This window comes from Saccostrea echinata, unplaced genomic scaffold (genome assembly GCF_033153115.1).
Source record: "Saccostrea echinata isolate AGI-Se365-2 ecotype Australia unplaced genomic scaffold, CSIRO_AGI_Sech_v1 ptg000030l, whole genome shotgun sequence".
Taxonomy (NCBI): domain Eukaryota; kingdom Metazoa; phylum Mollusca; class Bivalvia; order Ostreida; family Ostreidae; genus Saccostrea; species Saccostrea echinata.
Window position 1 is genome coordinate 15,661,281 of NW_026889779.1, and position 14,175 is coordinate 15,675,455.

At 32.4% G+C, this 14,175-nt stretch overlaps 1 protein-coding gene across 1 annotated transcript in view; it reads right to left on the reverse strand.

Annotated features, from left to right (window-relative positions):
* Positions 1-14,175, reverse strand: part of LOC133197390 (transcriptional regulator ATRX-like) — a 43,209-nt gene that overhangs the window by 16,604 nt on the left and 12,430 nt on the right. Inside the window, exons 7-20 of the mRNA XM_061333398.1 lie at positions 11,040-11,210; positions 10,815-10,939; positions 10,549-10,645; positions 9,977-10,148; positions 8,841-9,045; positions 8,434-8,598; positions 7,460-7,613; positions 7,100-7,209; positions 6,352-6,495; positions 5,439-5,616; positions 4,571-4,708; positions 2,642-2,817; positions 1,631-1,873; positions 59-264 (exon numbers count right to left, since the gene is read on the reverse strand). Coding sequence (XP_061189382.1) covers positions 59-264; positions 1,631-1,873; positions 2,642-2,817; positions 4,571-4,708; positions 5,439-5,616; positions 6,352-6,495; positions 7,100-7,209; positions 7,460-7,613; positions 8,434-8,598; positions 8,841-9,045; positions 9,977-10,148; positions 10,549-10,645; positions 10,815-10,939; positions 11,040-11,210 — 2,284 coding nt within the window. The remainder of the gene's footprint in view (positions 1-58; positions 265-1,630; positions 1,874-2,641; positions 2,818-4,570; positions 4,709-5,438; positions 5,617-6,351; positions 6,496-7,099; positions 7,210-7,459; positions 7,614-8,433; positions 8,599-8,840; positions 9,046-9,976; positions 10,149-10,548; positions 10,646-10,814; positions 10,940-11,039; positions 11,211-14,175) is intronic.

A 14,175-nucleotide genomic window follows, 5' to 3' on the forward strand; every position in this document is an offset into this window, starting at 1 on the left:
CATGTAAATTACTGAAATTCTTTGCTGTATAATTTTGCCAAAGTATATTGCCACTTACTGTGACTCTGTGTCTGAGTCGTCGTCATCATCTTCAGATTCCTTTTTCTTCTTTGAACTACGAGTTTTGCGTCCCCCATCTGATATATCAGACTTGATTGAAACCTCTGATGGGGTTGATGAATCAGAGCTGTCTGTTGATTTGCTGCCATCACTATCATTAGGATCCGAGTCATCCACAAAATCAGACTCGTCATCAAACAGTCTCTAAACAAAGGAGGTTTTTATCATGAATTTATGTTTTCATATGTGTGTCCTTGCTGATAGTAGATAACAGATATAACTTACCTACATGTCTAAATCTATGCATGAAAAAATCTATTAACATTTGTATCAAGAGCAATACATAAATCATTTTAATACAATACTTTATATAAGAATTAATTCAAAGTTTTGATCCATATATACATATGTACATAGTGAATAAGGCCATCTTTAAAAACATGCTTGCTTGCACTTTCTTGACTCAGGATAAAAAAATTTGGTAGGCAGATAAGGGAAAAATTTTCTTACTGAAAACTTGCAGATATGAAGAGTTAAAATAGTTAATAATGGGATGAGAAAGCTTCGGAGTGAATAAAAAAATAATTGTTTCCTGGAGGTTAAGAAAATTATCGAGTTCAGCCATTTTTTAGTCAGTCGGATGGGAGAGGGTAAACATTTTTTTTAAAGTTGGCCTAATATAAATGAGTCAACTTCATTCATTTTAAAAAAAAAACAAATATAACTGTACAACAATAAAATACACACATGTGCAACACAAACAAACTAGAAATATGTCCACTGGACATGTATGCCCCACCCAGGATACATTCATAATGTAGAAGTGGATAAGCTTATATAACAAGAGGCCCATAGGCCTCAACTGAGTTCTGGATCAGATTTTTCCCCCAAAATGCATAAGGTTTGATTGATGCAGTTGAATAGTTCTAATCAAAATGAATCAGCATATAAGGTTTGATAAAAAGATGAGAATATCTTGAATAGTTTCTTCAAAACTGAACTAAACACAGTTTTTGAAAAGTGTGGTCAAGGTCAAAGGAGAGGTCAAGGTAAAAAAATTTGATGCATTTGAATAGCTCTCATTAATGTTTTTCAGAATATCATAATTTGATAAAAAATATCCTGAATAGTTTCTTTGAAACTGAGCTAAATGCAAAGTGTGACGGAAGGACAGACATGACAAACACTGTATGCCCCACCATATTCATGGTGTGGCATGAAAAATACAATATGAACAAGAATAGATTACATGCATCTACCACACAAAGTACCCTGACCAAAAATGAAACTGATCTCAGGAAATATTTTCAAACCTCTTTCTCCATTTTTTTTTGATCTCCTTTTCTATTCTATGTTTATCAAAATTTGACATGTTTAAAATGTATTTAGTGTTTGTCTTTACCAGTAAAAAAACATTTTTAGGATTGTAGTTATGAAAATTTGCAAACAGTTCTTGAGTAACAAGTTTATATACTGTACATGTATTGTTTTGAACATTTGATAATGTGGAACTGATGCTTTTTTTTAAAAATATTAACCAAAGTATTATATAAATCCATCAACCATTTACCCTATCTGCCTGGCGAATTTCATCCATTTTCAAGACCCATGGATGAGTCCAGATTCGCATCAAAGCTTGGTAATCAGAAAACAGCCTAGCTCCACGGTTAGCCTTGGGAGCATCATCTGTTCCAAAACCAGCCATTTCCAAATATTTCTCATACAGACGAATTTGGACAGGAGACAAACGCACAGCAATCACATATTCATGTTTGGGAGGTAAATACTTTGTAAGTGAGCTGTAGTCCTTTCTCTGTAAAACATAAAAGACAATTCTACATACAAAAAGAGCAGTCCTTAATTCAGCACAAAAAATGTTCTACGGATATTATTCTGAAATTCCTAACAAGTTCTGAAGGAATACAAAAAGAATATCTGTAGATTTTATTGCTTTAGATTTTCCAAGAGGTCTTTGTTGAAAAGTAGACATTTCATACAAAGTAATTTTCATTTTTGGGACATTTGCATTTGCAAAGGTCATGATGTATTAAATGAGAATGGAATGTTCATTCAACATCTAGAATGACCTTGGCAGTATCAAAATGATTCAAGGCTAACAGTCAAATATGATGCATATCAACAATCCAAAAACAAGCATCTAAGAGGACATTTAAGCATTTCGAATTTCTTGCCCTTTTGTGTCCTTAGATAGAAGTGAGACTTTTGATCACTTTACGATTGTTGATCAAAGGGCAGTGAAAAATTTGTACAAATTCATGTATGTTCCATAGAAACAAATACATGCACATGTATGTTATTAGATGGAACACAGGCTGTAAAAAAATCATTCATTGAGAAATATCTTTTGAGATATAACCTTGAGAGATACAAGTATACAATTGGAATAAATGAACATGTCAGAGATGTAATGCAAGATTTATATAAATTGTGCAAGAATGACTAAGCAGCAAATACTGTACAATATGCTCGAAAAACTAAAATGGGAACACAAAATTCATTTCTAATAGTACCCTGATACAAATCTGTATTCATTTAACAAATTATAAAACAACATCAATACCTGTACACAACCATTAAGTTTTTCATGGAGGATGTGGGCTCGTCTTTTCATGATCTTCACATCATGTGCTGTAGAGTCAGCACACTGGCCATTGGTGATAGGATTGACAAATCTGTTACGAAATTCTTTACTTGTTCCCAGCAGATTGGGCTTCACGAAATCAACCATGCAATGATCTAAAAGTTAGAAAAAATAATCAGACGTTTCTGATGAGACTGTAGCTCTACTTGTTTGTACTTATAACACAGGAAGTGGAAAGTAGCAACAGATTGGGCTTCACAAAATCAACCATGCAATGATCTAAAAGTTAGAAAAAATAAAGCAGCTTAGAAAACCAGATGTCTCTGATGAGACTGTAGCTCTATTTGTTTGTACCTATAACACAGGAAGTAGAAAGTAGCACTTGGACATGAAACTTTACTACAGCAATAAATAGAATAATGATCCTTGGATTAGTCCCTTTTTGTGTCAAGATTTATTGCAATCTGGCTAAAACTGTAGGAGGAGGAGCCTTTTAAAAGGATTTTAAAGAAATATTGAATTTAGTAACCATAGTAACATCAAAAACAGATACAGACAATTGTGTATCTCAGTTAAGTCTACTTGCATGCCAAGTTAAATTAAATTCAAGACCAAAATTACAGGTGGAGTAGTGTTTTGAAAGTATTTCATAGATATTTCTATTTTAGTCACCATGGCAACATCGTTCATTAAAATCAAAAACCAATTTACAGAATTATGTATCTTAGTGTATTCCACTTGTGTGCCAAGTTATATTGCTGGCAATGTTCTTTTCACATATAAAATTTTCATATAATATATTCTGTTAGTAAAATTCATACAAACACCCAGCCTATCGGACCTACATGTAAATGACATGGTAAACAGATAGTAATATACTATAACACATGTAAGTAATACAAGTATCAAGTACATTTTTTCTATGTAACAAAACCTGTCTGAGTATAAGCTAAATGCAAGTATTTTACATTCTGCTAATGAAAATTTGATAAAGGAAAATTAACAAATCTTTGAGAGTTTGGGCAATATACTGGCTTGCAACTAATGTGAAAAGAACATTGCCGGTAACACCCCCTCCTCTTCCTCAGTAGTGGAGTGTTTTTTCTTCAATGTTTTCATGTCAAGTGATCAAAATCATCTTTAGATTTTGCATATTCCAAATATAAAGATACACGTATGTGGACGTGTTTACGTTCAACATATAACGTTGCAGTAACACCATAAACGCAACATTTTGCCAATATAAAAGCAAACTTTGAAATTATTTAGCCAAAAACAGCCAAGAAGACATTTTGATTTTTTTATCTCAATAATTTTAATTTTACCTTATCTTGCCTTTTTTAAATTCCTGACTAATTTGTCTACATCTTTAAAAAGTTACCTGACCTTTTTAAAAGAAACTCTTTCCATAATATTGGTTTAATAAAGGTTTTTTTTTTTTTATATATATATTTCAATGATAAAGCATAAATATAGTACCAAAAACTATATCGTGTAATCTACTTGTATGCCAAGTTATATCAAAATCGGAGAAAAACTGTAGGAGGAGTAATATTTTGAAAAATTGTGAAACAAATAGACAGACAGACACTTTACTAGTCTCTGAGCATTGATTCCTGGAGCCATTTAAATTTCCAGGTAATTGTGCTAATTAGGTCAAGCTTACATACACAGCCACTTCAAGGTAGTGAGGGTAAATTAGAATAGAAATGCATTACAAGACTGCATTTGGACTTTGAGTGATCAAGGGTTTTGATAGATTGAGAGTTTGAGAAATTAAATCTGCCTTGCTATATACAGTAGGAGAAAAAAAAAAGTGTGACTGAAGACTTCCTTTGAGAGATCAGGAATCTTGAGAGTTCAAAGTTCAAGTCATTTCTAGTCACCTGTAGAGTTACTTGTACTTACATTCCATAAGATTATTCTGTAATGGTGTTCCAGTTAGCACCACTCTTCGACGAGACTTGATCCTGTTCATGGCTTTGGAGATGGCAGACTGGTCATTCTTCAAAATATGGCCTTCATCACATATCACTAAATCAGGTCCTGTTTAAATATGGCATTTTTAAATGAAAATAACTGAATAAGTTAATATACCACTTCATTTTTGTTAGGAAAAATGCAAAATATTTTTTCTGCTTATAAATACATATAACTTAAGTTTTATGTGCATGCCAATTTAACAAAATTTAATAAATTACTTCAAAAGATTAAAACAGTATGCAAGGTAACCTCTGAAAAAAGACAACAAAAAAAGCTATGGATCATAAGAGCTCCAGGTCTCTGATCAATTGTAAGCCAGGACCATACTGAGAACTCCAAACGAGCATAGCAGTGTCATATTAGGAAATGTGTCAAATGAGATGGCTGCCTTGATCCTATCATATACTCAAATTTCAACTTCATTATCTAGGATTTTTTTTGGCCAGTCCAAAAATATACCAGTATCAAGATTTGATACTGTGTATTTTAATTCACTTTCTGGATTTTAGATTTTCATGAAAAAAAGTTTTTAACAGAAAGGGGAAAAACAAACTTGGTAGTAAATTTCATCTCTTTTAATCCCTGTATTCATTATAAAATGCAGATTAGACCAAGAAAAATCAATCTTGAAAACAGGAAACTGAAAATTAAATAAAGTATATGTACACTATAAGCACTATTCATAAAAGATGGATGGATTTTATCATCTAAGCATGGTGAGATTGACCAAAGTAAATAAAGACAACATTTTCTGAAAAATGCATTAAACTACTGATGTTCAGTGTCCACATACCTGGGTCCACCAGAGTTTCAGTGAAGATTTTCTTCATGTTCTTGCTTCTACAGTGTTTGCCCTGGGAGAGGTTCCTGAGCATGTCGTACCCCAGGATAAGCACCCCTCCATCTCTGTGCCAGTTCTTCAGCAGTGCAGCACGATCGGCATTCTGCTTCACTGAAGACATCTCATACACCTTTAAATACATGCACATAAACAATAAAATGTGCAATAATCAATTTTTAATTTTGACATAAGGGAATAAAAGATTTTTCTAAAAATATAATTATATGTATTTCCAGAGGAAGTGTATATTATATTACGCAATGGAAGATGAAACAGTGCTTGTTACTTCAGACTTGAATTTGCCTTGTTTTTCAAGAAGAGTCAATAAAAAAATGTTAAACGGTAAACAAGAAGTAGTATAAACTCTGAGGATTGTATTGCATACACATCAGATGTAGCTAAATTAGAAATATTCTTAAGATAACATTTCCAAATGCATGATATTAAGGGTTGCTATTATTGTCAATGCATATAGTTCAGCACTACTTAGGAACAAAAACGATGATGATATCATCTACTCATTTTTTGTGCCAAAAATACTGTCGGTAAAAAAAAAACCTATTTTATTTGCTTCCTATATGTCTCTTAATATCTGGTACATGTACATAACATTCTAGTTATACATGTATCTGTGATATTAAATTAGGTACATGTATATACAGATGAACTTCAGTATCTCGAACACTGATATCTTGAATACCATGGATATGTCGAAGTGATGTGGAAGTTCCAACTACTTTTTCATTAAGTATTTTACCCCTGATATCTCTAATCCTCGGATATATGGAAGTTTTTTCTCAGTCCCATCAAGTTCGAGATAACGAGGTTTGACTGTATTACATATAAATTTAGAACTAGTTCTTACATCTACTTCCTTTTTGGTGAACTCTTGCCACATTTCAAACTCATACTGCCAATTAAGGACAGTGTTCAGGGGTGCCACAACTACACAAGTATGCACATTCGTTTTCTTGCTGTAGGTAAGCATCGTGTGAATATATGTTATCAGCTGAAAATAAAATTGTAAATGTGAAGACATAAAATGTCCTGCATTTTAAGAATAGAAGAAACATACCATCAAAGGTGCATTTTTTTTTTCAAAATTAAATTTCAAATTCTTATAATCTTAATATCAATGTGCAGCCAATTCCCTTTATCAAGTTAACAAAATCAGACAAAGAACACTATATACATACCTAAAATACCTAACCTAAAATACTGAGTTGTGTTTCTTTAGAGTTATCTAAAGAAACTAACCATAGAGTATACATGTATTATTTGAATTCTAGTTTTCAACTCCTGTTATGCTTGAAAAAAAAATTACCTTTACTACAAAATCAAGGTAAAAATTCCATTACATAGGATGCTAAAATACTCTGCCAATACACAGAAGTAGCAACTTTTGCTTTATTTTACTGATACAAAAGTTTGGTTTGTCTAATCCTGTTACATGACATCTTTCTAGCATTACTAAGAATAGTGTAAAAAGGTGAAAAAAGGGTGGGGGGGGGGGGGGGGGGGGGGAGTCTTTATCTTGTATTTTACATGGAACTTGTTAATCTTGTAATCACTTACCCTTTAAACACACACATGTGTTCTTTATAATCACTTACTGACAAGGTTTTTCCTAGACCCATGCAGTGAGCTAAAATGCAGCCAGATCCTTCCTCTGTTTTGGCCCTTTTTAATGATTCAAAGGTACAATCCCAGACAAACTGTACAGCTAAAATAAATGAACAGCAACAAATTGCAAATGAAATTCTAAGGATCACAATCCAGTCACTTATACAATCACAGATATAGAAATAGAATAATGATTATTTTAAAATTTGATTTTTTTTCTGGATCAATTGGGACACAAATTGGTGTGAACAACCAAAACTGTGCATAAAAGCAAAATATTTAGTAATTTTTCTGATGCTGAGAAACAAAAATGACAAAATTTGGTAAAAATATTTTTTTTCTAGACTTGCCTTCAACCTGATGAGGTTTCAGTTTAACAACTAATCCTTTATCCACTTCAATGATTGGTTTCTTTGTTTCTTCTTCAAAATCCAGAACAAGCTGTTTTGTTATAGGACACTTAGTTGGAGAAGACTCATCCACTTCTTGAACTATTCCATTGAACTAAATACATCAAAATTTGTTTTATTAACACAGACAGGTGAATATTGGGCATATTTAAAGCTATTCACTCTATTTAAACGGTGTTTTTTTTTAATGTGAAACAAGAGGCCCAAGGACCTTAATCTTCACCTGAGTATAATGCAACCCGAGTAGAGATTTTCAAAGAATTAATGCATTTTCACTATATAATCATTAGAGTCCTGCCAAACATAGAAACCCTGACCTAGCAGCCAGGAATTTCACAATTTTGAAAGAGATACCCTTTCTCATCATAATTAATGCACTTAGTATGTTTGCTAAATACCTGGGTAGAGAAGAAGACTTTCAAAGAAATAATGCATTTTTCACCATATAATGAATACAGAGCCCCGTCCTAACACCAAAACCCCTGACCAAGGAGCCAGGAATTTTACAATATTGGAAGAGATACCATAATTCATCATAATTATGCACTTAGTATGTTTGCTTAATACTGTAGAGGTCAAAAATTTTCTGCAGAAATTTGTCACAGTGTACTCAAAGCGCAGTAAAGAAATACAATAGCAGTCTGAGAAATCTGTGTAAATCTATATACTATATTTCATACTATATTATGAGTTATATAGTTCTCAAGAACTGATAAATTATGGATCAAAAACTTTGTATTCAAATCATAATAATGAATTCTCCTCATTTTCTTACCAGTGATTCATTCTGAAAATAGGTACGGACCTCTCTAAATCATATATATGAAAGCACATTTAATAAAATAGTGTGTCTGAGCAAAATCAATGCAATATTTACATGTGAAGCAGGTCAAAATGAATCATTGTAGACTTACTATTTTCTGTTTTTCTGCTATCCTTTTCCTTCTTTCCTCCTCAGCTTTAGCAGCTGACTTAGTCTCAGAGGTCAATTTCTTTTCCGATTTTATTTTTCTAATTTTTTTCCTCTTGAGTCTTTTTGGTGTATTTGGATCGCCTTCATCTTCAGATCTGCTTGCACCCTAAAAGACATTGCACCTCATTTCTAATACTGGTAAATCAGTGACAATTGTTCACCAACATAACATGATTAAACAATGTGCTCAGCATTGTGCTGTACCTGTATAAAGCTAAAATACTGAGATTTTTTTAAGATGGACTGATATGGTGGATTTTGATTTTACATCACCAATGATCACATAGCATTTACTATGTGTTAAAGAACAGTGCCAATTCTTTGTCAAAGACCAGACAGAAAACTAACCTCTTCATTTTCATCTTCACTTACGGCCTCCTCGTCATCATCAGAACTGCTGGGAGCTTTGATCCTTCTCCTCTTCCTAGCCTTTCCAGTCCCTGCCTTCTTTTTACCAGCCTTTCCCTTTTTCTTCTTTCCCAATGCAATAAATTCATCCTCACTATCTGTCTCAGTTGTGTCATTGCTGGAGGACTTTGCTTTCCTCTTCTTGCTACATGTACAGTACAATATTTAAGAGTCCTTTCATTCACAAAATGTATTAAAAGTTTTTCTTTTTGATTTTGTAGTTACAGGCATGATGATTATCCCTACATGTTCATCATGCCAAGTGAACAACACAAACTGCACATTCTCAAAAACACATACAGGACAGTAAAATAAAGTGATAACAATGATGCTCATTATGAAATAACAGTAGTTTTAAAAGGCATTATGAACTTAACCAATATAATGAATTAAAGAAAAAAAATTGTCCTTGGCACTTTTTTATAAGGATAAGTAAAATTGATGTTACGGTTCTCAGGCCAATTTTCTTAAAAAAAAAAAACAGATGCAGGTGGGAGGACCTTTTTTATCTTTTAATCGTCTATAAAATAAATGCGGAAGGCATTTTTTTATTCCAGAATTTACTGTAAAATTATCAATGAAAATGCTTTCTTCTGTTATACTGGAGTCATTCTGTAGATATATTTAACATCTCAGAAAATTACCAAATATATTTGCATACTTTTTATTTTTCGCCCACAAAGTGTCCATGTTGAATGGCTATCAAGTCCAGGTTTATAGGAAATGGATAACAGAAACAAAAATCGAGTGCAAAACTTTGAGAAAATGAGGGCAGAATTTTTTTTCCAAGTTGGTTCCTGCATTATCAACTTTCTATTTTATTGAAAATACAATCAAAATTGCAATGCGGCTACCTCAAAAGGGATTCGCGAAGGCCTGAAAAACATTAATTTCATGTAGTTTATGCTAGTTTTACTGTATATTCTGTGTGCATTTTATGCAGAAATAACATACCTTGTACATTACTCAAGTTTATACTTAACATGAAATGATTTTACTTGTACTTTACATGTACATGTACCCTGTTATGCAATAGCAAAGGTACGTGTATTTATTTCTATCAATGTTTCAAATACCTTTTCTTTCTGGATACAACATCGGAGTCACTACTTGACAGCTTTGCATCAAGCAACTCATCTCGTTTTTTCTTTTTCTTAGGCATGTCTTCCTCTGTCGCACTGTCCGAGTCAATGGTGTACTTTGCTTTCTTTACAGCATTCCTCTTCTTTTTTGGTGTGATTATGACTTCTGTAAATTAAGCTTATTGTTATCAACAACTGTATTTCCACATGCTTTTAAACAAAATTAATTTCTTACATACAGAATTTCAGAAAAGAAAACAAAAGCTCCATGTATCTCATTCTCTTTCAGAAATCCAGGGCTGAATATGCTGCGTTACTTTATGCAAGACTGTCTGCATTTGGAAAGTGACTGACTAACAAAAACCATGTCACATATGCAGCAACTAATAAAACTGCAGCATAATAACAAGTGAAAATGTATGAAATGATCAATTGTTATAGAATTCCAATAACAAATTTAAAATTTCTATTAATGTAAATTCACAATTAGAAATATAAAAATACTTCGTAAAAACACACAAAAACAGCTAGCAATAATAGGTCAACTGAGTGACTTAGAAGGATACCTGAATCACTGCTATCCTGATCGTTATCCTCGTCTGTCGCCTCTTCTTCCATTTCTTTTAACAAGTCTTCTTTTGCTTGGGCATTTGCAGAGCAATCCTTCAAAGAGGTTTTAATTAAAATTATCAAATCTAATGAAAATGTCCTTAATGATTTTTCTTTTCTTTCGAAATGTCTTTTTTCAGGTCACTTCATCACTATTTTCACAGACCAGATGCAATCTTGAATTTTCATGGATTTCACTAACAATTTAATGATATCTATTTACCATGTCAATTTCTCCCTCTGGCTCATCAATTTCAGTGTTGTCATCATCTTCCTCCGTTTTATCATCATCAGTAGAGCTGACATCCCCCGAAATCCCTTTCTTTTTGCCAGTTTTCTTTTCCCCCTCTACAATACAGAAAATTTCAGCATTAAATATACATATACCTCAAATTTTCAGAAGACTTGTACTAAAAACTGCATCTGTAAAATTCATCTTTAATTTTACCAGATCTTTTTGGCTTTTTTGTTGACTTCTCTGATTTAGCACTGCTCCTTGTTGTGCGAGATTTTGAGGATTTAGTAGGATTCTTGGATAATTTTTCAATATCTTTCTCCAAGTCTGAATCAAAATCAGATGAATCATCCTTACTCTTTTTCTTCTTGTCAGGCTTTTTAGCTGAGGCTAAAATAAATATTTTTTAAGAAAGTAAAACAGTGCTTATGTGATCTGATTACTTCCTCTTAAACATGTCAAGTAACATCAGTATTTACATTCTTAATCAGACAATGGGTCTTGTTAGTCAACCAATTATCAATGAGAATTTATTGAGAGAGAGAGAGAGAGAGAGAGAGAGAGAGAGAGACTTTCTCTGTTTTTCTTCTATCTCTATTCCTTCAAAAAGGGTTAGAACCCTAAATAGCCCCACTACTCCCCAAGGCCCTGGTGTGAACAACTACATGATGGGTATCCAAAGAGGCCCCTGAAGACACGTTTAACTGAATTACTTAAAACATGCATCATGTAAGATTTTTAGTGACATACTAATATTTAAATGTACCCATCCTTTTTACTTAGCTTCATTGTTGGATACCCATTGTTGGATGGGTGATCTCGTCTTTACTCATGACCCATGGGAAAACTCGCAGAAATATCCTTGTTTTTTATGCAAAATCATCAATTATAGACAACCAATCAGAAAGTTGGAACTCCTTAATTTTGAAAATACGTTTATAAGTTTGCTATTTATGGTAATATCGTGACACTGTTAAAACATGCGAAATTTGTTTTAAAACAATAAAAGACACATCATACATGTCACTGGCATTAAATACAATTCAGGAATAATATAGGAGTACTTTTCTCATGCTGCTAAATGCACTGGTGAGTGGATTTGTTTGCAAACTTTGTGTCAACTACTGAAAAGCATTTGCTATTACCGAACATACATACTTAATGTAAACTGTGATTCCTTATAATTGCCAATTAAATGACACGCGCATATTAATTACATACGACATTTCAGCGAGTTTGCCTATGGGTGATAAGTAAAAGACAAGATCACCCATGGGTATCCGATGATGAATCAACTTATTCATCATCTCCCTTTAGAAAGGTTCTAATAAACTTGAATTCCTATAACCTCAATATGCTTTTAGGCAGCTTAATTAAAATTGGCATTACTGTTTTAGCAAGAAAGTCTATCTAAATATTCATAAAAAGGGGGTGCGTCTTTTTACCACAAGGAACCACAAGGTACCACAAGGATACCACAAGGAACCACAAGGAACCCCAGGGATACCACAAGGTACCCCAGGGACACCATATACAACCTTAATTATTCTAAATATGGTTTATATGCACTTGTAAATTAGAAAAAAATGTTTTTGAAAGGCAATTTAACACTTTAATTGTCTTAAATATAGAGCAGTTATCCAAGTTAAAAATTTAAAAGTAAATATACTTATTTAAGCTAAATTATGCATTTATAGTTCAGAGGAACAGTTAAATTATTGTATCTTTTTATGATGTACAAAAAGTTAATGGTTAATTGTGTATTGCAGTAGTCGATACACAAACCAAAAGTTGATATCCAAGAAGAATCCTAATGATAACCCCTGTACCACTAGGATTTAAGCCAAGGTACCTGAAAGAAAATCCAAATGACACTCAATTCAACTTTTAAAAAATCTTTTCATGGTTTAAATGCACTTGTTAATTATGAATTATAACTGTTTATTGTATATTTGTATAATACAAAACATAAAGAATAAAAGAACCCCAAGGGACATTTAGGATCATGATGAAATCCCAACAAACAAACCCAAAGAACCACTTAGATTAATAAATGACATTCCATTCAACCTTAATAAATCTAAATATGATTTATGTTCATTTGTTAATTACAAAGTAAACTGTTTATTGTAAATATAATTTTTTTAGGTCACCTGAGTCATTCAGGTGACCTACCAGTTGTGATTTGTTTATGTTTGTTGTTCATTGGTCATAAAATGTTTAAATTTTCAGCTTCTTTTGAACCACTGAACCAATTTTAACCAGTTTTATGGGTAAAGTTAACCAGTTTTTATAGGTAAAGGGAAACATGAATTTTGAATTTCATGGTCCTTGACCCCTCTCCCCTTCTGGGCTTGAAGGATGGGACTAAAACCATCAAAATACATTGTAAATGCAATTGATAAAATCTTCTTCTTTAATCTTGGAAATTCAATAGTCAAACTGTTGACATGAATGTAATAAGCATTAATTGAGCTCTCTATCAATTGTAAAATTTGTGGCCCAGCTAGGGGTCAGGTTTTAGGGTAATCTGGTGAAAAAGCATTATTTCTTTCAAAATATTCTTTACTCTAGGATATTAAATTAGGCAAACATGTTACAAGTAAATGCATGGTGTGATGCATATATGAGCAAGGGTGCCTCTTACAAAATTGTGAAGCTTTATGGCCTGTGGGTAAGCTAGGGGTTCTGGTGTAGGGTGAGGATCTATTGGTAATATAGTGAAAAAGCATCATTTTTTTGAAAATCTTCTTTTGAAAGTGCTTACAGTTGTGTTGAGAAAATGCATACGGTGCCATTTTCAAATTATTTCTTTTAAAACCCCTTCTGCCCCTGGTATTTAACACATAAAATAAATTATTTATGTCAGAAGTGCAACTATATTGGGGAAAAAAACTTGCATCCTCATTCAAGTCTAGAAAGTATGAAAAACTACCCATAAATGGTTTACGATTTCCAAACAATGAAGTGCCTTTAATTACAAAATAAAAAAAAATGAGTGTGTTATAAATTTAAGATGATGTTTTTTTGTAAACAATATATCAGAAGTCAGGAGCTAGTGCAACAAAATGAGGTTAAATAGAATCACTTCCATTAAATCTTGTATTTAAAAAAAATAACACTTTCAAAATTCTTTTTTTGTTTTATTTAGTTTTCAGAATTGCCTTATATAAATTGATATTAAGTAATTTGTTGGGAATTAATTTTAACACATCATTTATTAAACTTTCTACATGAGTTAAATTTATGGTCTGACTGTCTGTATATGATCAAATTTTTGGTGGAGATTTGTCTTTTTAAATAAAAGTTCTAATTTTTTAAATAAAATTCTGTTAACACTGGTTAATAA